Raw genomic sequence first — 24,124 nt, forward strand, 5'->3', positions numbered from 1 at the left:
ATGCTCCATCCAGTTTTAGTATAATAATTGAAAAAGCATGGATTTACAGAAGGCACCTATACTGAAGCCAGGTGTACTGACTCTGGCAGAAACTGATGGACATCCATTAGTTGACGAAAGTAGGTAGACCAATACCCACAATATTTCAAAATTGTAATTTGCTTATGTCAACTATTTTTCTTCGTTGTCAGCAATCACCCACTGGTAATTACTTCCTCCTTTTATGAATTAAGAGTCAGATTCTACATTCAAGTGAATATTCTGGTCTTATTTCATATAGTGTTTTATTTATATTTTTAAAAAATATGATGCAATGTTTTGGCACATGTACAAGATACAACCATTCAGATCAATGTCCAAAACCCCCAAACCTCTCTAGACCTTTCCCCTTCAAATCTCTCCCATCCAATTATGAAGGAGTAGAATTTGGGATCTGGGGTATACAGATGACAAGATAATGCAATGGTCAAGCACCTCTCACTAATGATTGGTTTCTACTCTCCTTGTGATTAAGCCATGAGACTGTTGGCTCAGCACTTCATATATCAGCTGATCAGTTGAGATGCAGTCTTTGAAGTAGATTGGACACAATCTTTAAGGCTTCAGCAGTTAAAAATGGCACTCTTCAACCAAGAATCTCAGAGCACTCAAAGTATGAATGGCAATTAATTAAACATCTCAGTACCCTGAGGTAGGTAGGTATACTTTTCAATCTGTAAAATGGGTAAGGCACAGGGGTTAAGTGACTTGCCATCGGCTATAAGCAAGTCTGACAGAGACAGAAGAGAAACTAATTTGACTCTCAATCCTGTCAGTCAGTAACAAGAAAATAATTATCCATGCACTTAAGTCAATCTGAGTTACTTATAGGCAAGATTGGCCTTATGTAGTATTCTCAGTGCACCCTATATCTTCCAAGTATTCCAGCAATTTCTCTTTAGATGAGAGATTTTTAGATTTAAGACAGTGATATGGAGTCATTACATAGTTTCTCACTGAACTTCTCTGTCAAAAAAATCGTTACAAGTAAACATTCAACTTTAAATGTAAACAGTGACTGAATGAACCATTTTAAATACAAGTTTACATTTAATTTGCTGCTATTGAACCATTGGCCAAGATTTTCAAAAGTGACTCAGCTTCTGAATGTCCAACTGGTGATACCTTAAAGGGTTCCAATTTTAAAGGTGTCTCCCATTGGAGCTCCAGAAATGAAGGTAACCAAGTCATTAGTCCCTTTTGAAAATCTTATCCATTGTCTTCTGATTACTAGACATTCTACAGATGAGAGATTTCTAAAATCTCAGACATTCCAGCAGGGCAATGTAAGTGACCTGCATAAGCATGCAGAGGATCAACTTTTGGACTCATATTTTATCAGCCAGAAGTCTTGACTTTAAGCCTCCAAGACTAAGATAATCAATATAAATTGTGTTCAAGGAGAAGTTGCAAGACAATGCTTTGAAAATTTACACGGTGTATATTAAGGTGGGGATGTGGACGGAGAGAAATAATCCTACTAGTTACCAACTAGCCATTGCTATGGGTCGCTTGTTAATGGGATCTAGGGAAAGACACCTATCTGACTTGCCCAGCAATAACTACTGTTCTGCAACAGAGAGCAGTAAATAGGTGATGAAGTTGAGGAGAATACATGTAGTCATTATTTTAGATAACCCCCAACCATGATTTTCATAGAGAATATCCTCTGTCCTCCTAAGCATGGCTTTCTGCCATTATTGTCTCATACTGTCCAGTTAATGTTTAAAATTAGACAAATTAATTCAGAAACCATAACGCTATACAAGCTTGACAGATTAACTAGCTTTCATCAATACAGCCCATTACTACTTCTAGAACCAGTAGAAAACCCACCTATCATCCAAATGAGGTATCTATTTTGTTAGTTATTCAATGCTTAATGTATTCACAGTGGTTTAAAGTTTTAATTTAAAAAATGGTTAGTGTTAAGTCCAATTTTAATATTAAAAATCTTTTTCCTTCTGAATAAACAGTAAATAAAACTAGTAAGGGAATATCAGTAGTTTGATACGTGGCTCAAAATGCATGGGAACTCAAAGATTAGTACCTTTATGCACGGTTCAGTTCTAGCACCAAAAACTTGTATAAACAAGTTTCATGCTGGAAAAATACATCAAACTTTTTCAAAACAATAACTTCATTTCCATTATGAAATAATTCACTTGCTCCTAGCTGTGCAGAAGAGCTGTAAGTCTTTCACATTTGTGAAAAATGTCTTGCAAGGTACTGTCCCTTTTCAAATGTACATCTTCCAATGAAGATTAATTCCTCACTCCTCCAGAGTCAAGTTTGGGATTGTGGGGCAGGAAGTGACATAGACTTTTTAAACATCTTAAACCCTTTTGCAGGCCCTGGATATGGTGGTGGTGGTACGTCGTATTTTCCACCTAATGTCACAGCTTCTTCATAAGTTGGCAGTCCTGACTCATCATCTGTTCTTAGAGGGAGTGGATTTAAAGAAACCTCTTCATGTCTTCTGAAGATGACAGATGAATGTCTTCTACTTCTTACACTGTCTGAGTACCTAAACAGAGTTAAAAGTATTATGAATGACATTTTCATTTTTATATATGAAGGAGAGGATTACATAGCCTTTTGCCAAAGCAAGTACATTTTTAATAATCTTAAACAGCATGGGCCAAATGGGTATTCCCAGAACCTAGGCTGAGGAACACAGTTAAGTGCTGCATAAATTCACAGAGACAAGGATGGGGCAGAATCCTCCTCTAGGACCGACTATGACAGTTACTTCACGGCAATGGCTGGAGTAGCTTCTGTAACTCTGTTGCCCATTCATACTTGTGAGGTTGAGAGGAGTAGAGAGAGGAGGAGGGCTAGAGAATCCATGTAGCAGTGGATCCTCCAGATTATTTCAGCTCCCTATCCCAGCAGAACTATGCAAAGGTCCACCCCTCCTTTGAGTTGCAGAATTGTGCCTCCTTCACTAGAAGAGGGGCTTCTATGCTTATGGAAGTCAGACAGGATTTGCTTTTAACAGGTAGAGAAGAGGCCCTTAAAGGATTCCAACACAAGTAGTTACAAATCAGCTTTTTCCTATCTCAATAGATATTTAAGTTGCAATGATATTTACTGTTGTAAATAGTGTAACTCAATTTACTGTTATTTTTATGTACACTCTTCCTTTTATTTAATATATAATCAAAATTCAGTGCAGTTTTCTGCACTGAAGATCACTGGGATATTTCCGTGTATGCCACAGTGTGCATGTAAAAAAAAAAAAAAAAAGTGCTGTTTACACGAACTGACAAGTGCTCTTCCTTAAGATCATTAAGTGCTGATTACTTATATAGTTGATCTCAACTTTAGTGTTTCAAGTACTAGTACACAGTCTAGTTTTTAAATCATATTCCATAATCATATGTAAAATAAATATCGTAAGTAATAATAGAATATTAATAAAATAGCATATTTGTTTCTTAAATACTCAATGTTCTGTGGAGTTTATGGGTGCTTCAAATGATAGTGGTAAAGCTTTTAGTCATAAGGGGAGTCTTAGTGTGGGTAGTATCACAGATTATACTTTGATGGTGTACATAACCCTGGGGAAAAAAATCAGACTTTATGGTTTCATCCTTTCTTCATCCTGTATAGAATCAAGAACACATGCTTATACTGCAAATGGATACGCATTTAGTTCATGGTGAAGTCTTGTACCTACAACAAGCCTGGAGGAGCAGATATCCAATAGCACTATACTTGATAATTTTAGGTTTAAAGGTGTATTTTCAATTAAAAATGCATTTAGTTTACTTCTTTGTAAATAATTGTGTGTATTTTAAAAAAAATGATGCAGTTGAAAGGAAAGTAACCAAAACTGCCATAGATTTTAAAAACAGAAAGAAAATTGGAGAGGAGATTTATACTAACAAGCTGGCCAAACAAGTTTTTGAAGTCTGAAAGCTCTATTACATATCATTTAGTCCACAATGAGATTGTGTAAACTAAAATCTGATTTACCTTTTTCCCCTCCTTTAGCTATTCACAGAGTCCACTTAACTTTTTTAATACAGTTGCCTAACACAAGTATTTCAATTCAGTGATGGACAAATGGCATACTTAGTGCCATCTGTAAGCCTTTCACATTGTTTACTGGTGTGAAGTTATGCTTGCAAGCATATATTTATTGCTATGTATCTCCTGCTTTACAGCATATTATATTTATCACAGCACAAAATATTCTCATGAATCTCAGATAAACATACTAGTTACTAACTGTGCCAATTAAGGAGATTCCACTGTATTACAATAGTAGTTTCCATTGTGAAGCTCACAGAAAGGCTGTCTTGAGGAATCTATAGATCCTCAGCAAGCTAATTCTTTGGAAAAAGTCAAGTCCACTCATACTTCCTCTAGCACAATTCAATTTCTCCAGCAGTTACAAATTCTAATATCTAAAACTATTCTTAAAACCAGTTCACACTCCTCCATTGCAGGTTTCAAAAACCAGATCTGGCTCAGGGCTCCCTCATGCTGAAACCATTTTTCTTGGTAAAGATTTTGGGGCCCAGCAAAGTATTGTTTAACAGGATCTGTGACCCATACAAAAGTCATTTGTTTTATATATTTTCTTGTGATTTATAGTTACAATCTTGTAGAACCTTAACTCTAAGAATGATATTTTCAACAGCATTTAGTAGTGACCTAACTCGGTCTCCACTGAAGTCAATAGTAAAATTTCCATTCACTTCACTGAGAGCAGAATGATTTTGAAAATTCCACCTATATTACTAAAGTTTTTCCTATGAAAGTAAAGTGAAATATTATTCTCAATTCCTTACCCGGGTGGTTGTCTTGCTTTGCATCTGTTTTTCCAGAAATAATAAATAAGTAATCCAGTTAAAACCAACAGAACTCCAGTAGCAACTAGGCCAGTCAGAAGTCCTGTAACATCAATTTTTTGTGTAGCTTCACCACCTGAACAGAAATCAGTAATTATTTCCAGTTGACTAACACTATAGCATTATTAACAATGCTTCGTCAGTGGTGGCCTTCTCTCTTTTTGAAGATTTGAGAGAGATGTTATAGTAAGATTAACAGTAGTAGTTCCTTTCTATTAGTCTTCTCACATGACAAGCCGTCACATCAATCCAGCACTTTAATGCCCACCCCAAGACATTAATGCCCACCCCAACCAAAAGCAAAAGTTAACAAATATTCCTCTCCTAGATCATTTATATATGCATGTTTTTGAGATTCTCCACCAATCCATCCCCACCAATTGTTATTTCACACACTTACTGCATCTTTCATCAGATTAAGTCCTTCAGAGCAGATCCTGACTTTCACTCTATCTGTATAGCACCTACCACAGTGAGGTCCTGATCCTAACTGGGGCCTCTATAAACTATTGCAGTACAAAATAAAAACAGAAGTAGGAAGCAGCAGAATTATAGTTGCAAAGTTTCTATATTGTCTAATACATACAAGGAAATGGATAGCAGAATGCATATTTCAATATGCAATAGTAAAGGGCCAAAGTCTTCCAACTCCCCGAACTTCATAAATATATTATATAATATCTAATATACATTTCAGTATATAAAAAGAAAATGTACAAAAATATAAAAAGACAGTAATCAAGGGTTATAACTGTGCCAGCTGAATACTTAGTTATGACCAGATGACAACATAAATTGCAACATATTGGGGAGGGGGGTTCTAGAGTGTGTGTGAGGGGAGCAATATTTGCAATGTAATGGAGAGAAATGAGATAAGCTCTGATCTTGACTTACCGAATTTTGTGCTGGGTCCCTTAATGGAATACTCTTTCCAAAAAGTCATCTATGAAAATAAAAATGTTTTTTTAAATAGTTCAAGCCTATATGTGATGTATAACTTAAATAAGAGATTGTGGACAGAATTCAGACATGGCATAAATGGGCACAACTCCACTGAAGTCAAATGTTGCACCTGCTTACCCCAGGGCTGAAATTCCACTTGTATATTCAGGTATAACATCCTAAAAAACTGCCATACTAGAACAAACCAATGGTCCACTTAAACCAATAGAAAGAAATGCCAGCTGTTTAAAAGAAAAGGAAAGAGACAAACCAAGAACACCTCTAAATTGCAATACTGTATCATGTAGAGAAATTTCTTCTTGATACCACTTAGTAATTAGCTTAGACTGACAATGGAGATTGGTGGTGCTTATAATTTATCCTAGTTAGTGTAAATTCCAATGCTACTAATGCAAGTGTCTGATCTTACAAAGTTACTTGCCTCAATAATATCCTTGAACAGTGAGTTCCATAGGTTAATAATACGATGCATATAAGAGAATATTTTATGACTAAAGACAGTAATGCACTGTATAAAATTTAATCCTATAGTTAAGACTGAAACTAAGCCACAACCCACATTGGAAAAGGTGTGGGGTTGGGGGCAGGGCAGGAGGAAGAAGCCACTGTGCAGCAGAAGCCTCCAGGGAAAATATGATGTAGTCATGTAAAATTCCTCCTGGGAGACTCCTAGGGAATGCAAACTCCAGTGGCAGCTCCATCCTCCTGGGAGAGGGTGCACTGCTTGCTCCGTCTGCAACTGAGTGCAGAGGATGGCAGGGGCCCTGGAGAGATTTGCACTACAGGCAGCACTAGTTGTTTGGAGGATTGCAAGTACTGCTCTCATCTGCGTCTTGCTCCTTCCTGTGGAGTGGGGGAGGGGGGGGGAAGGGGTGAAAGGCTTGCACCCCTTTTCCTGCTCCTGCCAAAGTTTTTTTTCACTATACAGTAGCATCTTCAAAGTTGCTCCTTATCCATGGAACACTCACACTTAACTGATCCACAAGGTCACCACTGCCCTCTTCTCAAGATTCCCCTTTGCTGTAACTTGTATATAAAACCAGCCAATTAATGAGTGAGGGGAGACAGAAATAGTTGGCACTTTATATATACATTTTTTAAAAGTATAAAATACACAAAATTATTTGTGTGATTTTATCCCCTTCCCAGGTCACTTTTTCCCCCAAAAAAGTTCCCAGTTCTGAAGACACTCATGTATGTGCCTAGCTTTACTTTTGTGTGTAGTCCTACTGAAGTCCCACTTATGTTTGTAAGTATTCGCAGAATCATAGCCTTTGCCTGCAAGCTTTTTGGGGCACGTACCGTGAATTCGTGTGTGTTCACTGCATTCCTAACACAATGGGCCCCATCTGATTGGGGCTTCTGGTTCTACTGTAATATAAATAATAATGGCAGAACTCCTATTTTAAATGATCTCTTCTGAAGGGCAACAGTAGTTTATAATAACCATCTACTGATGGCCACCCAGTATTTTAAACTAAATTAAAGCCATTACCGTTTTATCAGGGTCTTCAAAAATTTCTCTTGCCTCTTCATAATTGCACTGCTCCTCATAGCATTCTCTTTCTAGATTACCAGGGGTAAATACTTCAAAATCAAATCTGTTATACAGAAGATGTCGTCCAATGAACAAATTGGCTTCTTTTTCCGATGTAAACACTAACAAAAAATAAATTATTTTAAAACAGTTAAATTAGGGTGATAGTTCTGGTATTCTTACAAAAAACTCTGGAGCTCTTTAAAATCCCCAAAGAAAAACATCTCTGTTTCTTTCCCGTTTTACCGGATATAAAAGGAGATTTCAAGGCCTTTTCTTTGCTGCCAACACAACAGTTCTCTTTCTGCCTGTTCCACATTCAAATTTAAATATTTTCTGTCCCTTGTAAATAGTTTCAGATTTTCTCATAGCAACTTTTTAGAATTTGGTCCTCATGCCAGCTGTCTGAAATGCAAGTGACCACAGCTGTGGTATTGACCCTTCTGGAGTGTGGGAGTGCCTGGGAATCCTAAGGTTCCTTGTAATATTCAATTACTTTAAGATGGACTTCTAAGCAGACCCAGACTGAGCAAGATCCAGTATGCACATCTTGAAAAAGCCTAAGGGTTACCTCCTTTGATATGTTCCAGTAAGAATCCTAGGCATACATTCCTTTTCACACATTCTGGTATCTGAATTCTAATCTTTGTTTTAGAAATTGAGTTTCCATCAGCACAGTGGACAAATTCCATTAATTTCTTCTTAATATCACACTATTTAGGAACGGCATTTAAGGGTAGATTGAAGTTTTAAACAAAAAGGGCAATACATTATTTTTATACCTTTTAAATAAATGCTGCTCTATGGTCATTAGGTTCATGATGGGGTTCTTGCCTAATCAAAGATGATGTCAGCAGAGTTTTTAACAACTCATCTTTTCTTTATTTTTGCCATTTTTAGAAGCTGGTTAGGAGCCTCAGAAAATAAACTCACTCCCCTAGTTCTAATTCCAGAAGAGTTAGTGAAGTTATAGCAGACTTAAAGATACTGGAATGCATTTTCTCATCAGGTTTCTTCTGGGCTCAAGTTTTAGCCTGTCTTTGCTATAACTTGTAATAGAGAACTCATCTTTGAACAACAGAAATCTTCTGGCCTGCTTTTCTGTGCAACTGAAATATTTTAAATTAACTTCTAGTATAAGTAAGTAGACGGTTTTGCTAAGTGAAATGACTAGAGGGTTAATTAAAAAGAACTCTCCAGTGTGCAAGGGTGTTAATGAAAGCAGGAAGAGCATTCTTACAAACTAAGTCCACTTGCTCACAAAGAGAGAGAGACAAGATTCAGGATAAAGTTATTCAGTCACAAAGTAGATACGTACTTGTTAGACAATTCATTTGCATAGATCAGTGGTGGGCAACCTGTGGCCCACGGGCCACACGCGGTCCATTAGGGTAATCCGCTGGCAGGATTGTCAGTTTGTTTTCATTTGCACGGCCGCCCGCAGCTCCCAGAGGTCGCGGTTCGCCGTTCCCGGCCAATGGGAGCTGTGGGAAGTTGTGCGGGCCACAGGGGCATGCCGGCCACCACTTCCCACAGCTCCCATTGGCCGGGAACGGCGAACCGCGGCCACTGGGAGCTGCGGGTGGCCGTGCAAATGTAAACAAATTGTCTGGCAGCCCACCAGCAGATTACTCTGACAGGCTGCAGGTTGCCCACCACTGGTATAGATTATCCCATCACTCAGGAATTTTTCCCTTAATCGTTACTGTTGGGCATTGTAATGGTATCTCAAAGTATTTTGCTCAGTAACAATTCCAAAAGACTTACAGTATCATTCATATTAATTGCTGCTGCCTTTATGCTATGCCTGAACAATTTGGGGAATCACTTATCTTAAAATGAATTTTCTTGTCATTATTTTATCAAGTTAGAAGGAGTTACAGCATTTAAGATTATCACATTTTTACAGCATGGAGAAAGGGACTAGCCTTAAGAAGAATATGGGGGGCAAGGGGGGGAGGGAGATCCCCAAAGTACATTTGGGCAGTGCTGAAATAGAGTTTTCCCTAGGAGTTCACCTTTGTGCAACCTGTATCAATATAAGTACTCTGAAACTGATTAATACTAATCAAACTGAAAAGAAAAGCTTTGCCTATTTTGTTCAGCAGTGTTTCATTCACTTATCAGATATAACTGAAAAAGAAATTGTGTCTCAGAATAGAAGTGTTTTAACTGAAATCAAAACCTGATCCTTCAACTTGTAGATTTTTCAACAACTTGATGGCTACATGCAAATCCAGGAGAATGGGGAAAATAGTGTCAAATCAGGTTCCATCTTGTTAACACTAGTTAGCAACCTAAGAAACTTGCACATATTTGCATTAACTTAAATGCCTTAAACATATGTGTAATGAACAAAGTTATGGTTGTTTTGTGGGAATTTCCTGACTTTTCTGTGTCTCACATCTGAAACAGAACATTAAATTAACAACTTGTAATTTTAATTTAAAATTGTGGCAGTTATGCATGCAGAGGACTTGCAGAATCAGAATCTACATAGAATCATAGAACTGGAAGGGCCCTCGAGAGGTCATCTAGTCCAGTCCCCTGTACTCGTGGCAGGACAAGTCTAACCTGCTCTTAAAAATCTCCAATGATGGAGATTCCACAACCTCCCTAGGCAATTTATTCCAGTGCTTAACCATCCTGACAGGAAGTTTTTCTTAAGGTCCAACCTAAACCTTCTATGCTGCAATTTAAAATCAATGCTTCTTGTCCTATCCTCAGAGATTAAAAAGAATTACTCTCCCTCCTCCTTTTATGTACTTGAAAACTGTTATGTCCCATTTTTTCAATCTTCCCTCATAGGTCATATTTTCTAGACCTTTACTCATTTTTGTTACTCTTCTCTGGACGCTCTCCAATTTGTTCACATCCTTCCTGAAATGTGGTGCCCAGAACTGGACACAATACTCCAGTCAAGGCCTAATCAGAGTAGAGTATAGAGGAAGAATTACTTCTTGTGTCTTGCTTACAACCCTCCTGCTAATGCATTCCAGAATGATGTATGCTTTTTTTGCAACAGCGTTACACTGTTGACTCATATTTAGCTTGTGGTCCACTATGACTCCCAGATCCCTTTCTCCTTCCTAGGCAGTCATTTCCCATTTTGTATGTGTGCAACTGATTGTTCCTTCCTAAATGGAGTACTTTGCATTTGTCCTTATTGAATTTCATCCTATTTACTTCAGACCATTTCTCCAGATCATTTTGAATTATAATCCTATCCTCCAAAGCATTTGCAAACCCTTCCAGCTTGGTATCGTCCTCAAACTTTATAAATGTATTCTGTATGCCATTGATGAAGATATAGTATAGAACCGGACCCAGAACTGTGCTGTTCTCCCTCCTACCGTTCCTTAGAATCATGAATTCTATCATTTCATGATCACTTTCACCCAAGCTGCCTTCCACTTTCAAATTCTCAGCCAGTTCCTCCCTATTTGTCAAAATCAAATCTAGAACAGCCTCTCCTCAGTAGCTTTCTCCACCTTCTGAAATAAAAAATTGTCTCCAATACATTCCAAGAACTTATTGGATAATCGGTGCCCTGCTGTGTTATTTTCCCAACAGATGACTGGGTAGTTGAAGTCCCCCATCACCACCAAGTCCTGTGCTTTGGATGACTTTGTTTGCTGTTTAAAAAAAGCCTCATCCACCTCTTCTTCCTGGTTAGGTGGTCTGTAGTAGATCCCTACCATGACATGCCTTTAAATATAGTCCTGCCTGGCAGGATAGGGTGCACTGATCAGGAGTGCTGGGACAGACCTTAGTCTGTACACCCACATGCACTCTTGTTATTTGTAAATACTGGATTCTTCATATCATAATGGACTATACGCAAATACTTTGAAGAAATGAACCAAATGAGAGAGCAGTTTAGTACTTCCATGTGTTGTATTCAATACTGGCTGCTAGGAACATAATTGCCAAACTGGACAGACCACTGATCCATCACTGTCTTGCATCCTCTCACTAGGCAGATGTGGGATAATCAGTTCCCATGAAGGTCTCATCCAACTCTTTAGAGTTAGAGATTATCTTAATCCTTGAAGCATGGGGTTTAGATCCCTCCCAAAATGTGCTAGTATCAACTATAACAACTCTAGATCTTCCTTGCTGTCCCTATAAAAATGTCCAACCCCTCTGAGTCTGGCTAAATTCTTGGTTTCAATGTCATCCTGTGGCAATGAGTTCCACAGTCTAATTACACAGTGAGTGGAAAAGTGTTTCCCTTAATCAAACAAACTTTCTGTTATGTCAGAAGACAATATGGTGATTCAAACAGTTTCCGATCAACTATTTTTTGAAATGAAAACTTTGATCTTTTCTGAATGCCAAGAATGGGGAAAAAAAAAAAACCCTTCCAAATATGAACCAATGCAGTACAGTCTTAATAGAGACAACGGTAATCTGACAACAACGGTAACTGTCACTGACAGGCGTCCAGAGGCCTAAGAGGAGCCTGTATTGTCCTGTTTATCTCACTCGTGTTTTTTCTGAAACCCCGCTGACAATCTGTTTGACTGATGATCATTTTAGCAAAAACATCAAACTACACCTCTACCTCGATAGAACACTGTCCTCGGGAGCCAAAAAATCTTACCGCGTTATAGGTGAAGCTGCGTTATATCGAACTTGCTTTGATCCACCGGAGTGTGCAGCCCCGCCCCTCCCCCTCCGGAGCACTGCTTTACCGTGTTATATCCGAATTCATGTTATATCGGGTCGCGTTATATCGGGGTAGAGATGTATTCTAAAATTGTGGGAGAAGCAGGAATATGATTTTTAAACCAATCTAAATCCTGTTGCTTCTAATGTAAGTTAACGATCACACAACTGTGTTACACAATTTTAGTTTTTAAACAAAAGATTGTTTCCACAATAGAACACCGTAAGATGCAGTTTCACTCCAGAAAGTATAGCTTCATTTTAGAAGAATGTTACCTTCTTTCCCTGTATGCTTTGAATCCTTTAATCTTCTTGTGCAATGAGGAAATGCAAACATTATTGGCAGCTGACACAGCAGTACCAAAACCACAGACATAGTCTAGTATCTGTCAAAATAAAGTATTAGTTAAAAACTCCCAGATGTTATTTGTGTATCTTAAATGAATCCTCTGTATGCAGTTGTCAGACACAAGTCCCCACAAGCAACTTGGATTGTTTTTTCCCTATAGGCAGTAAACCTACCCAAACCGGTCCCACATATATTTAATAACAATTGCATAATGTCCTCCATATTGGTAGTCATCACCATTTGAATTAACAAAGCCCAGTATTCTACCACTTGAGCTAGAGAAGTAACTCCATTAGCTGATAGAAGTACTTTAAGCCCTTACTAAAGGTTGATACTACATATTTTGTGATTGTGGCAATCACACTTGGAAGATTTTAATAATGATGAGCATGAAGCCAAACAAACTAAAGTGCAAGTGTGACTGATTGTATTGAACTATAGATAAAAGAATCACTTTGTCCACTGCTGAAGTACAGCCACCACTAGGGCAGCAGCTATTTAGCAGAACACAGCAAGCTACTTGACAGTTTACGGCAGAGTTTGTAATAAATTGTAACTTCAGTAGGATAGGGTAAGTGATTCTAGCATATAAAACAGTTTTGATTCTCTGTTTAAACCCTTTCAAGATGCACCTACAAAACACTTTTCTAATTACATGACAGTCCAAGATGTCAGGATGACTTTAAGATATCTAATAATCAAAATTAATTAAAAAATAATTTTCCTTCCAGTGGAGCCTGCTGGAAAGCATTGTTTCCTTTTTTAAGGCACGAATAGGGAGCCAGTTGCCTTCTCCATTGCCTAATCCCATTCTAGTTTGTTGAGAGCAGGCAAAGTCCTACATAAGGTAGGTCTGCAGAATTTGAGCAACAACCATTTGTCCCTTCGAAACAAGCATCTGAAGAAGTGGGTTTTTTACCCATGAAAGCTTATGCCCAAATAAATCTGTTAGTCTTTAAAGTGCCACTGGACTCCTTGTTCTTTTTATGGATTCAGACTAACACAGCTACCCCCCGGATACTTGAGCTTCCTCTTTCTTCTCCATCTGTGATTGCCTCTGAATCAGGCTCTGGTGCAGAGATCTTGCCTGAAGCTCCCTTCCCCGCCAGGCCTTGTCGTCATTCATTCATTTTTTATTGTGTTAGAACATGACTAACTATGAGTGTGAAATTAGTTAACACATTCTTGACCATAACCTAGCCGAGAAAAGGCGTTCAGCACGGTGTCATCGGATTCTACTCACCACAGTCACGGGGAGTCGGGGTTATCTGCAAATAGGAACAGTCACTTTATCCCAGCAGCTTTGGGACCCGAGGGTTGGCCCAGGATGGGTGGGATCCGGGGTGGCCCTTGGTTTGATTTCGGGAATGATTGTTTTTTGTGTCTCGTCCTGAAGGGCCCGACAGGTCAGGGGAAGGTTTAAATAACAAGCCGTGACCCTCCCAGCAGGGGAAAATGTAGCTGGGGGGAGTCCCTCGCCCGGGCCGCTCCCCCGTCTCTCTCCCTCCTCCGCAGCCCGAAGGCAGGCACCCACCTACCTGCTCCGTTCGAGCTGCAGCGCCCAGACTCCGGACTGAGGGGTACGGGACAAACACCACCCGCGCTCCCTCCCTCCAACGCGGCGGCTCCAGCTTCCTCTTCTCCGCGGCGCTTCCTGGAGAGGGGGCGGGCAGGATCACATGGCCCAGCCGCTGTTTCATCTGGAGCCGCCCCAGGTCTGCCCGAAGCACCCAGCCCCCGCAAGCTGAGCCCCGCTCTAGGTCCCTGCCCCCCATCCGGCACAAGGAGACGAGCCTCAGCATAGGCCCTGGCTTCCCCCTTATGAGCTGAGCCCTCGACACCCGGCATACCAGCTTAGCTTCCGTATGTGCGCCTGGCGGAGCCCGCTCAGCCCCATCATGACCCCCTATAAGCAGGACCCATCCAAGCCTATCGTCCGACTTCTGTCCCTTCTTCCTAGAAGGAGGGGTTGTCTCCTCATTCCCCTCCCAGCCACTCCGAGCCAGCACTTCGGATTTGTGTTTTAACCTTTTCCTTCCCCTTCACTTGGGGGAAGCTGATTAAAAGCATGAAGCAGGAGAGCAATGATTTATTTGTGATATTCAGGGGGAGCCACACAAAGGGTTTACTGGCTTCAGTAAACAGCCCAGTGTCTTAATCCATCTACCAACTGATAATAGAAACTACTGAAAAATAGGGGGAGGAGAAAAAAGGAAAATGTTCCCTGGCTGGAATGTTTGGAGTCAATGTTTGGGATCCCCCCCAACCCCTTCCCAATAAACCACTGATAAAAAGTAACGAGAAATAAGAAAGGGGGAGAAGAAAGGAAAAAAGAATAGTTAATTCCAGAGAAGCCAGTAGGAGATCCCAATTTAATTTGTTAGACTCCCCAAACACAATGGGCCCAATTCGCAGGCCTAGGAAAAAGGGTATATTTTTAATCCCTGATAAACTAATCCATGTTGCAAATCTTGTAAAGACAAGGCAGTTATACTTTTAACCCATATTAGCTGGTCAAGATAAACCCAACAGAACAATCTAGGGTTTACCTCAAATGATTAACAGAGGTTAAAACTACAACTACATTGTCTTCACTAGGACTGTAACATGGGTTAGTTAACACAGATTAAAAACACCTTGGCATTGTCTTCACTTCCGTTAAAGGTGTGTTTTTACTGCAGGATAACTAGCACACATTAGCTATCCTGCTGTAAAATCCTAGTGGAGACAAGGTACTGTAGTTTTTACCCTGAAGTAGCTAGACAAGGTCAATACTATATAGGGTGACCAGACAGCAAATGTGAAAAATCAGGACAGAGGGTAGGGGGTAATAGGAGCCTATATAAGAAAAAGACCCAAAAATCAGGGCTGTCCCTATAAAATCGGGACATCTGGTCACCCTAATACTATACCCCAACCTATAGCTGAGCTCACCTATTTATCTTTTTTGCAATGAAGATATGACCCTTTCACTAGCGAAGACACATCTTCAGTTGGGCTGTAAAAGGCCCTTAAAGATGGCAGAAACAGCTCCCTGAGAACAAGGGTGCTGGAACAATTTGTATAGGGGAGGTGCTGAGAGCCATTGAACCAAACTGTAAACCCTCTATAAAATGGAAACCACTTCAAGCCAGCACCCCTAGTTCCATCATCTATGCCTGAGAATACCTCCTGCACAGTGGGCCTTCTTGACTAGCATAAAGCTGTCATTAGGGGAGGTTAGGTCCTGGACCCCAGGGATAGGAGGCCCAGGGAGGGATTGGACTGTGAGCCCGCCCTACACTCACCCTGCTGTGGCTCCTGTAGCATGATGTTGGCCCCGCTCCAGCCCCTTGGCTCTTGCCACAGCATGCAGATGGGGCCCTCCCCCTGTGATGTACCTTTCCTGGCCCTGGATTGGTTTTTTTTGTGGGGGGCCTTGTGTTCCCCCACCCTCCCCGGTGGTTGGGGGCCCTGTGCAAGTGCACTGACACTTTCCATGTGCCTACTCTTAGCCTCCCCTCCCCAGTGCAGGGGGCAGAGTGTCTGACTGAAATACACCTTACTATGACTATTCTTGCTTCCCAGGGACCGTGGGAAACAAAGCATAAATTAGGTCCTTAAGGACTCCTGTCCACCACACAAACTCAGAACATTTCCTCAGACTCTCTCCCCAAACAGTACTCATCTTCCTGGCAGGAGAAGGGGTGTTTCAAAGAGCTGTGGAGCTGAATTCACAACCTTTTGAAGCAAAGGGGATGAAGAAGCATCTCCGGTCCACAAGCTCCCTCACTTAGCCAACCAGCTCACCCCTCTGTCCCAGCATGGTGGAAAAAAAGATCATTTTAGGATTTGGGGCCATTTTGAAGGTTGCAAACCAAAAATGTTTGAGGATCAGTGGGGTAGAATATATAATGAGTTGGCTGGCAGAATTCTCAGAAACAAATCCCTGTCCGTGCTGGTCAGGACCCACAAGTGATTCATGTTTCACAATTATGCTTAATAGTTTTGACTGTAATGTGTGGATATTATTTATTTACTTCAGGGGTGAAAGTAACTTAAGGGACTTACGTAGGTGGGGTCCTGAGCAAGGTGGGAGGACAGCTGTGGGCCCCAAGAAGGGGGCGGGGCCTCGGGCAGAAGAGTCAGGGCTGGGGCCAGACTCCCCCAGCCAGCCCTTCAGTGCTGCTTGGCCCACGCCGCCTGGGGCTCCGGCGGTGATTTAAAGGGCCCGTGGCTCGCCACCGCTAGTGCTACTCCAGGGCTCCTGCCCGTTAAATCATTGCCACAGCCCCGGGGCTCCTGGCTGCTGCCACTACCCCAGGGCTCAGGACTCCCGGCCGCCACTACCACTACCCCGGGGCTCCAGCGGTGATTTAAAGGGCCCAGGGCTCTGGCTGCTGGCGCAGTAGTGGCAGTGGCCAGGAGCCCTGGAACTTTAAATCACCACCAGAGCCCCATGGTAGCAACGGTGGCGGCTGGGAGCCCCGGGGCTCTGGTGGGCCCCGGGGAAGCTGCCCCTTTTGCCTCTCTCTCACCCCTCCCCCGCATCAGCGGCCCTGCTGGTACGATCGGTTGTGTATCGGCTCTTACTGGTATGCCGTACTGGGCCATACCGGCTTACTTTCACCTCTGATTTACTTACTAAATACTGTGATGGTGGTTTGTGCATATATGAAAGGAAAAAAGTTAAACTCCTCTCCTGCGAGATAGAGTACTGTTTGAAGGAAAGATAACACTAGATACATATTTACATTATGACATCCACACCCTGCAGTGAAGAGATACTTAGTGAATATGTCATTTCATCTGGGGGGAGGAACCTGAAATACTGCTGTTTTACCAGAAATGCTGCTGTCCTGATTGTGACCTAAGAATCTCTTAATGCCAACTGGTAAAGGGGTGCAGAGGGCTTACAGGAATCTCATGAGTCTGGTGTGTAAATTCTAGTTCACCAAAGAATATCATGCAAGGTCTCACATAAAAGCCAATGTCACACTGGCCATAAAGATCATTGCAAAATTCATGTACAGGTGTTGTGTAAGGAGTTATGTATATATAACCAAAAATATGTTCTTGAAGTCTGCGGCTGTGAAGCTGGACAACAGCAATAGTGAAAAATAGGTTTTCTGTTTATTCATCTGTCTGTTTACATGTAACTTTAGTATTGCCTCATTCACAATGGGTCTACTATCACACATCTGAACCAAATGCAATTGAAGGGTTGTGGGGACTTCAGAAAGAAAGTAACAGGAGGAGAAAAAGAGGGAAGGAGAGAACCATAACTGGTGGTACAGATCAAAGGTTTGCTTGAGCAGGGCCGCCTGGGGGGGGGGGGAAGGGGCGCAAATGGGGCAATTTGCCCCAGACCCCACAGGAGCCCCCACGCATATGTCAGTGGCTCCCCCCGACTCCGTCTTCCCCCATCCCCCGGTGTCTCAGCTGGTAAGGGGGCGGGGCTGCAAGCTGCGTCCAAGCAGTGGGAACTCAGGCCCTGCTGGAGACACCATGCCGCTGCAGCGCTGTCCGGGGCCGCTCCTGGACGCAGGGCGCTGAGGCTCTGGGAGAGGGGGTAAGCAGCATGGTAAGGGGCCGGGCACCCCCTGACCCCATCCCCCACAGCCCTGACCCCCAGCTCCAAGCCCAGCCCCTCTGAGCCGGGTACCCCCCGACCCCATCCCCCCACAGCCCTGACCCCCAGCTCCAAGCCCAGCCCCTCTGAGCCAGGCACCCTCCGACCCCATCCCCCCACAGCCCTGACCCCCAGCTCTGAGCCCAGCCCCTGTGAGCTGGACAGCCCCCTGACCCCATCTCCCCATAGCCCTGAGCCCAGCCCCTGTGAGCTGGGCACCCCCCGACGCAGAGCCCAGCTCCCCACCCAGAGGACTCAGTGGATTCAGTGGATAAGGGGCTGGACACTGCAGGGAATGCTTTGAGATTCTGGGGGTTGGTATGTGCCTATTGCTACCTGTGCAGAGAGAGCAAGATCTGCCTGTGCCTGGAACGTAGTGCTTGTGCTTCCAGAGGCTGGAAGGAGGTTTCAAGGAGCTGACCCACAACAGGCAGAGACAAGATTGCTTCATGCTGAAAGGCAGATAGTTGTGTGGTGCCTCACAACCCTGGGTACCACTGGGGAGCATCACACTGATCTCTGTACTTCAGTTGTTGGCTGTCTCCATTAGCATTGTAACATCAGACAGTTAACAATGCAACTATATATATGACTGGCTTACAGCATGTGGTGTATGATACATTAAGATTTTCAGACTATACAAAAAGAAAATGACTAAAACAATACTTAGCTTCAGATTTAAATCCACAAAAGCAGAGACTCTGAATTTAGTGCCCACACCAAACTTAATTTAGACATTGTGGAATATACCCTATCATTAGAAAAAAGGATGATTTTTCACAAGCCATTGATAATAGACTGAATGCACTATAAAAATATGCTGGACAGATAGGCTGAGTTAAATATATTGAACCAATACTCCCCACGCCCCCTTCTCTACACTGGACAGAAGTGCTAGTAGATGTCTTAAGGTAGCATGCCTACACCTGTTTCTCTTTGGGATGGGCATAGACCCCTTTTGCTTATATGGATCCGGAAACCCCTGACAAAAACACAACTGCACATATAAATAACATTAGGCATAGGAATAGGTGCAAGTCAATGGGCTGAAAGGAAATGGGAGACAAAGGAATTCAACAGCGAAACATTAAAAAAAACCCCACAATACAGCAATCCCATCCCCCATATCCAGATATGCCCATAAACATTGATTTTCATTGAAATTTAGTGTCTAAATTACTTCTGAAAATGGAACATAGGCTCTTAAGTGACCTAGGTTTGTTATGAAAAAATTACCCTATGTCTTCTTACATGCGTGTTCTCCACAACTCATTTAGACACACACAAGAAAGGATGCTATGCAAAACCCATTCATAGAATCATAGAATATCAGGGTTGGAAGGGACCTCAGGAGGTCATCTAGTTCAACCCCCTGCTCAAAGCAGGACCAATTCCCAACTAAATCATCCCAGCTAGGGCTTTGTCAAGCCTGACCTTAAAAACCTCTAAGGAAGGAGATTCCACCACCTCCCTAGGTAACCCATTCCAGTGCTTCACAACCCTCCTAGTGAAAAAGTTTTTCCTAATATGCAACCTAAACCTCCCCCACTGCAACTTGAGTCCATTACTCCTTTTTCTGTCCTCTGGTACCACTGAGAACAGTCTAGATCCATCCTCTTTGGAACCCCCTTTCAGGTAGTTAAAAGCAGCTATCAAATCCCCCCTCATTCTTCTCTTCTGCAGACTAAACAATCCCAGTTCCCTCAGCCTCTCCTCATAAGTCATGTGCTCCAGCCCCTTAATCATTTTTGTTGCCCTCTGCTGGACTCTTTCCAATTTTTCCACATCCTTTTTGTAGTGTGGGGCCCAAAACTGGACACAGTACTCCAGATGAGGCCTCACCAATGTCGAATAGAGGGGAATGATCACGTCCCTCAATCTGCTGGCAATGCCCCTACTTATACAGCCCAAAATGCCATTAGCCTTCTTAGCAACAAGGGCACACTGTTGACTCATATCCAGCTTCTCGTCCACTGTAATCCCTAGGTCCTTTTCTGCAGAACTGCTGCCTAGTCATTCGGTCCCTAGTCTGTAGCAGTGTATGGGATTCTTCTGTCCTAAGTGCAGGACTCCACACTTGTCCTTGTTGAACCTCATCAAGTTTCTTTTGGCCGAATCCTCCAATTTGTCTAGGTCCCTCTGTATCCTATCTACCACTCCTCCCAGTTTAGTGTCATGTGCAAACTTGCTGAAAGTGCAGTCAAGGACGGCTGCAGGCACCAGCGCTCCAAGCGTGTGCCTGGGGCGGCAAGCCGCAGGGGGGCGGCCTGATGGTTGGTGTGAGGGCGGCATGCCTGCGGGAGGTCCGCCGGTCCCGTGGTTTTGGTGGCAATTCGGCGGCGGGTACGCCGAAGGCACGGGACTGATGGACCTACCGCAGGCATGCCGCCGAATCTGCGCTACCAGCGGACCTGCCGCAGGCGTGTCGCCGAAGGCTGCCTGACTGCCGTGCTTGGGGCAGCGAAATACAAAGAGCTGCCCCTGAGTGCAGTCCATACCATCCTCCAGATCATTAATGAAGATATTGAACAAAACCGGCCCCAGGACTGGCCTTTGGGACACTCCGCTTGAAACTGGCTGCCAACTAGATATGGAGCCATTGATCACTACTTGTTGATCCTGACGATCTAGCCAGCTTTCCATCCACCTTGTAGTCCATTCATCCAGCCCATACTTCTTTAACTTGCTAGCATGAATACTGTGGGAGACTGTATCAAAAGCTTTGCTAAAGTCAAGGAATAACACATCCACTGCTTTTCCCTCATCCACAGAGCCAGTTATCTCCTCGTAGAAGGCAATTAGGTTAGTCAGGCATGACTTGCCCTTGGTGAATCCATGCTGACTGTTCCTGATCACTTTCCTCTCCTCTAAAGTGCTTCAGAATTGATTCCTTGAGGACCTGCTCCATGATTTTTCCAGGGACTGAGGTGAAGCTGACTAGCCTGTAGTTCCCCAGATCCTCCTTCTTCCCTTTTTTAAAGATGGGCACTACATTAGTCTTTTTCCAGTCATCCAGGACCTCCCCCGATCGCCATGAGCTTTCAAAGATAATGGCCAATGGCTTTGCAATCACATCCACCAACTCCTTTAGCACCCTGGGATGCAGCACATCCGGCCCCATGGACTTGTGCTCATCCAGCTTTTCTAAATAGTCCTGAACCACTTCTTTCTCCACAGAGGGCTGGTCACCTCCTCCCCATACTGTGCTACCCAGTGCAGCAGTCTGGGAGCTGACCTTGTTCGTGAAGACAGAGGCAAAAAAAAGCATTGAGTACATTAGCTTTTTCCACATCCTCTATCACGAGGTTGCCTCCCTCATTCAGTAAGGGGCCCACACTTTTCTTGAACTTCTTCTTGTTGCTAACATACCTGAAGAAACCTTTCCTGTTACTCTTAACATCTCTTGCTAGTTGCAACTCCAAGTGTTATTTGGCCTTCCTGATTTCACTCCTGCATGCCTGAGCAGTATTTCTATACTCCTCCCTGGTTATTTGTCCAATCTTCCACTTCTTGTAAGCTTCTTTTTTGTGTTTAAGATCTGCAAGGATTTCACTGTTAAGCCAAGTTGGTCGCCTGCCATATTTACTATTCTTTCTATACATCGGGATGGTTTGTTCCTGCAACCTCAATAAGGATTCTTTAAAATACAGCCAGCTGTCCTGGACTCCTTTGCCCCTCATGTTATTCTCCCAGGGGATCCTGCCCATCAGTTCCCTGAGGGAGTCAGTCTGCTTTTCTGAAGTCCAAGGTCCATATTCTGTTGCTCTCCTTTCTTTCTTGTGTCAGGATCCTGAACTCGACTATCTCATGGTCACTGCCTCCCAGGTTTCCATCCACTTTTACTTCCCCTACTAATTCTTCCCGGTTTGTGAGTAGCAGGTCAAGAAGAGCTCTGCCCCTAGTTGGTTCCTCAAGTCCACAGACATGTCCCAATAACAATCCCGTTTTATTGAAATCCATTACAACCACAATTGGACAAAGAGAGACCAGATAATTTATGGGATTAGCAACAGAATAGAGAGCTTCTCACTTCTATATCATCATAGGTGGGCCAGTAGTAGCTAGATATCATTACCATCTAATGGCATGTTTGGTGGCCTCTGTGAGATTAGTTTGGAGGGTCTCAGTCCAGTTGGATTGGAGTCCAAATCACACCATCACATTTGGCTCCAATTGGCATTCTTGATAGCTGTTTATCAGAAAGGACCATGCTGAATTATCTACAGAGATGGAGTCCCTTCTTATCCCAGAGCTGGTTCCTTCAGGTCCTGATTGAGGAACATCAATGGAGCACACTGTAGGGGAAAGTTGCTATGCCACTGCCCATGCTATACCCATCCTGTGACTAGACAGAGAACTTCTCTCCCTGGAACCATCATTCTAGCAACCATTGAACAACACTGTGTTCACTTTTGTACACATTTTAATTTCTTTTTTAAAATGTGAGACTGTCTTGTGGAAAATGAACCCAGAATAAAATAAAATTAACTCAATTTTTAATCAGCTTTGAAATAAACCCAGTTCCCCACCTGACCCCTCTCTCCACTTATTTTAACTGCAGTAGAATTTCCTGTCTTCCCCCACTTTGGTAAAGTGAACATGTGTGTAGCAGTCTGTGCACTGTGCCACACTTTCCCTTCTTATACTGCCTGTTCTCCTCAGGACAAGATAATTAGATCAACCCCAATAAAATAAAATAAAATAAAATATTTGATGAGCTGTGCAGTCCCAGTTATCCCAGCAGGTTGTTAATAAGTGGAATCCTGGGGGACAGCTGCAGTTTTGATGGGAATGGAGTCACCTCTGAAATAGCAATTTCTGACACATGGAATATTAGATAGATGCCACATTGGTGGGATGAAGGATTCATAAGGGGGAAGGAGTGTTTAAAGATCTAGCAGCAACAACAATGCTGAAAGAGCAGGCTGCACTCTGGTTAACTTTCTTGTGATATGAGCAGTGTTGCCAGCCCCTCATGGCCCCAAAGAGTAATGACATTGGCTTAAAAATCATGTTTCTTTTTCAAGTCAGAAATTTGGGGTCTTATTTGTCTTCTGGTTTTGGGGGGTTTGTGTTTTTAAGCTTTTCTTCCCCATCAGGACAGGAAACTTATTTGAAATGAAAGCTGAGAGTCTGATGTAATCAGGTGAGTCCAGGACCTGAATTTTTAAGAAAAATACCAAGATTCACAAGATTTGGGAGTAGAGCATGTGGCATATTTAAAGCATATATCTGGTTGGAAAGGAAACTGTCACCAATGATGGGTTTTGGTAGAGCATGATAGCATTCTGTCCATTCAAAATTTTATGAAGGAAGGTGTATAGGGAGACCTCAATGGCCAGATTTTCAGAAGTGCTCCGTACCCAATGAAAACAATGGGAGATGAGCACTTGAAAATCTAGCCACTATAATATAGATGATCCATGTCACAAAGTTTGAATCCAGATCTGAATTTGCTCAATGGAGAAGTACAAGAGAATAGTACACATTTTGAATTTTATTTTTCTTTCAAACTGACTTTCTGGTTCTAGGTAAGAGGGAGAGAACATTTTCAAAGTTTCATTAACATTTAAATCACAAAGTAAATTTATTTTCTGCCACTGCAGTTTCCCTTTTTTGCGCCACTCCCAATAGCCGCTTTCCTTTTGCAAGCCAAGGATCCAGATTCACAAACCCAGGCTTTACCCTCAGACGAACATAGAATGCTTTAGTCTGTACAGAATTCACACTGACTAGGACTTTTGGAAACACATTAATGAAAATGGTGTAAATTGTTCAAGGTCTGTCATATGCTAAAACCAGCATCCACTATAGAAAAACAAGAATTAATACAGTTTGTGGAAGTAAAATATCCATGATGCTTATATTCAGTAATCCCAGGGATATTAACATCTCATGAATCCATAAAAAGAATAAAAATAAACTTGTGATTATATGGATATCATATTACATCTCGCTCTCTCTCTCACACACACACAATGCCCTGGACATTTTAAAGTCAGTGTGTTATCATTCACGGAGGCTCTCTGAGAACAAGGAACTGCCTTACTGCATCCCTGCAGACTCCCTAGCATTAGGGTCCTACTATCACA

At 42.4% G+C, this 24,124-nt stretch overlaps 1 protein-coding gene across 5 annotated transcripts; it reads right to left on the bottom strand.

Annotated features, from left to right (window-relative positions):
* Positions 1 to 247: 247 nt before the first annotated feature.
* PRRG4 (proline rich and Gla domain 4) lies at positions 248 to 14,408 on the bottom strand. 5 transcript variants are annotated; one of them, XM_005291517.4, is made up of 7 exons: positions 13,960 to 14,226; positions 13,665 to 13,689; positions 12,349 to 12,458; positions 7,360 to 7,523; positions 5,796 to 5,844; positions 4,842 to 4,977; positions 248 to 2,566 (listed from the first exon to the last, which is right to left on the bottom strand). In XM_005291517.4, the coding sequence occupies exons 3-7, from the start codon at positions 12,446 to 12,448 to the stop codon at positions 2,326 to 2,328; spliced, it is 690 nt and encodes a 229-aa protein (XP_005291574.2). In that variant the 5' UTR covers positions 12,449 to 12,458; positions 13,665 to 13,689; positions 13,960 to 14,226; the 3' UTR covers positions 248 to 2,325. The 5 variants fall into 5 exon arrangements, with proteins under 5 accessions (XP_005291574.2, XP_042713213.2, XP_065448332.1 ...); XM_042857279.2 differs by lacking the exons at positions 13,665 to 13,689; positions 13,960 to 14,226 and adding an exon at positions 14,272 to 14,408; XM_065592260.1 differs by lacking the exon at positions 12,349 to 12,458 and having other exon boundaries at positions 13,960 to 14,237.
* Positions 14,409 to 24,124: the final 9,716 nt, after the last annotated feature.

This window comes from Chrysemys picta, chromosome 4, assembly GCF_011386835.1.
Source record: "Chrysemys picta bellii isolate R12L10 chromosome 4, ASM1138683v2, whole genome shotgun sequence".
Taxonomy (NCBI): domain Eukaryota; kingdom Metazoa; phylum Chordata; order Testudines; family Emydidae; genus Chrysemys; species Chrysemys picta.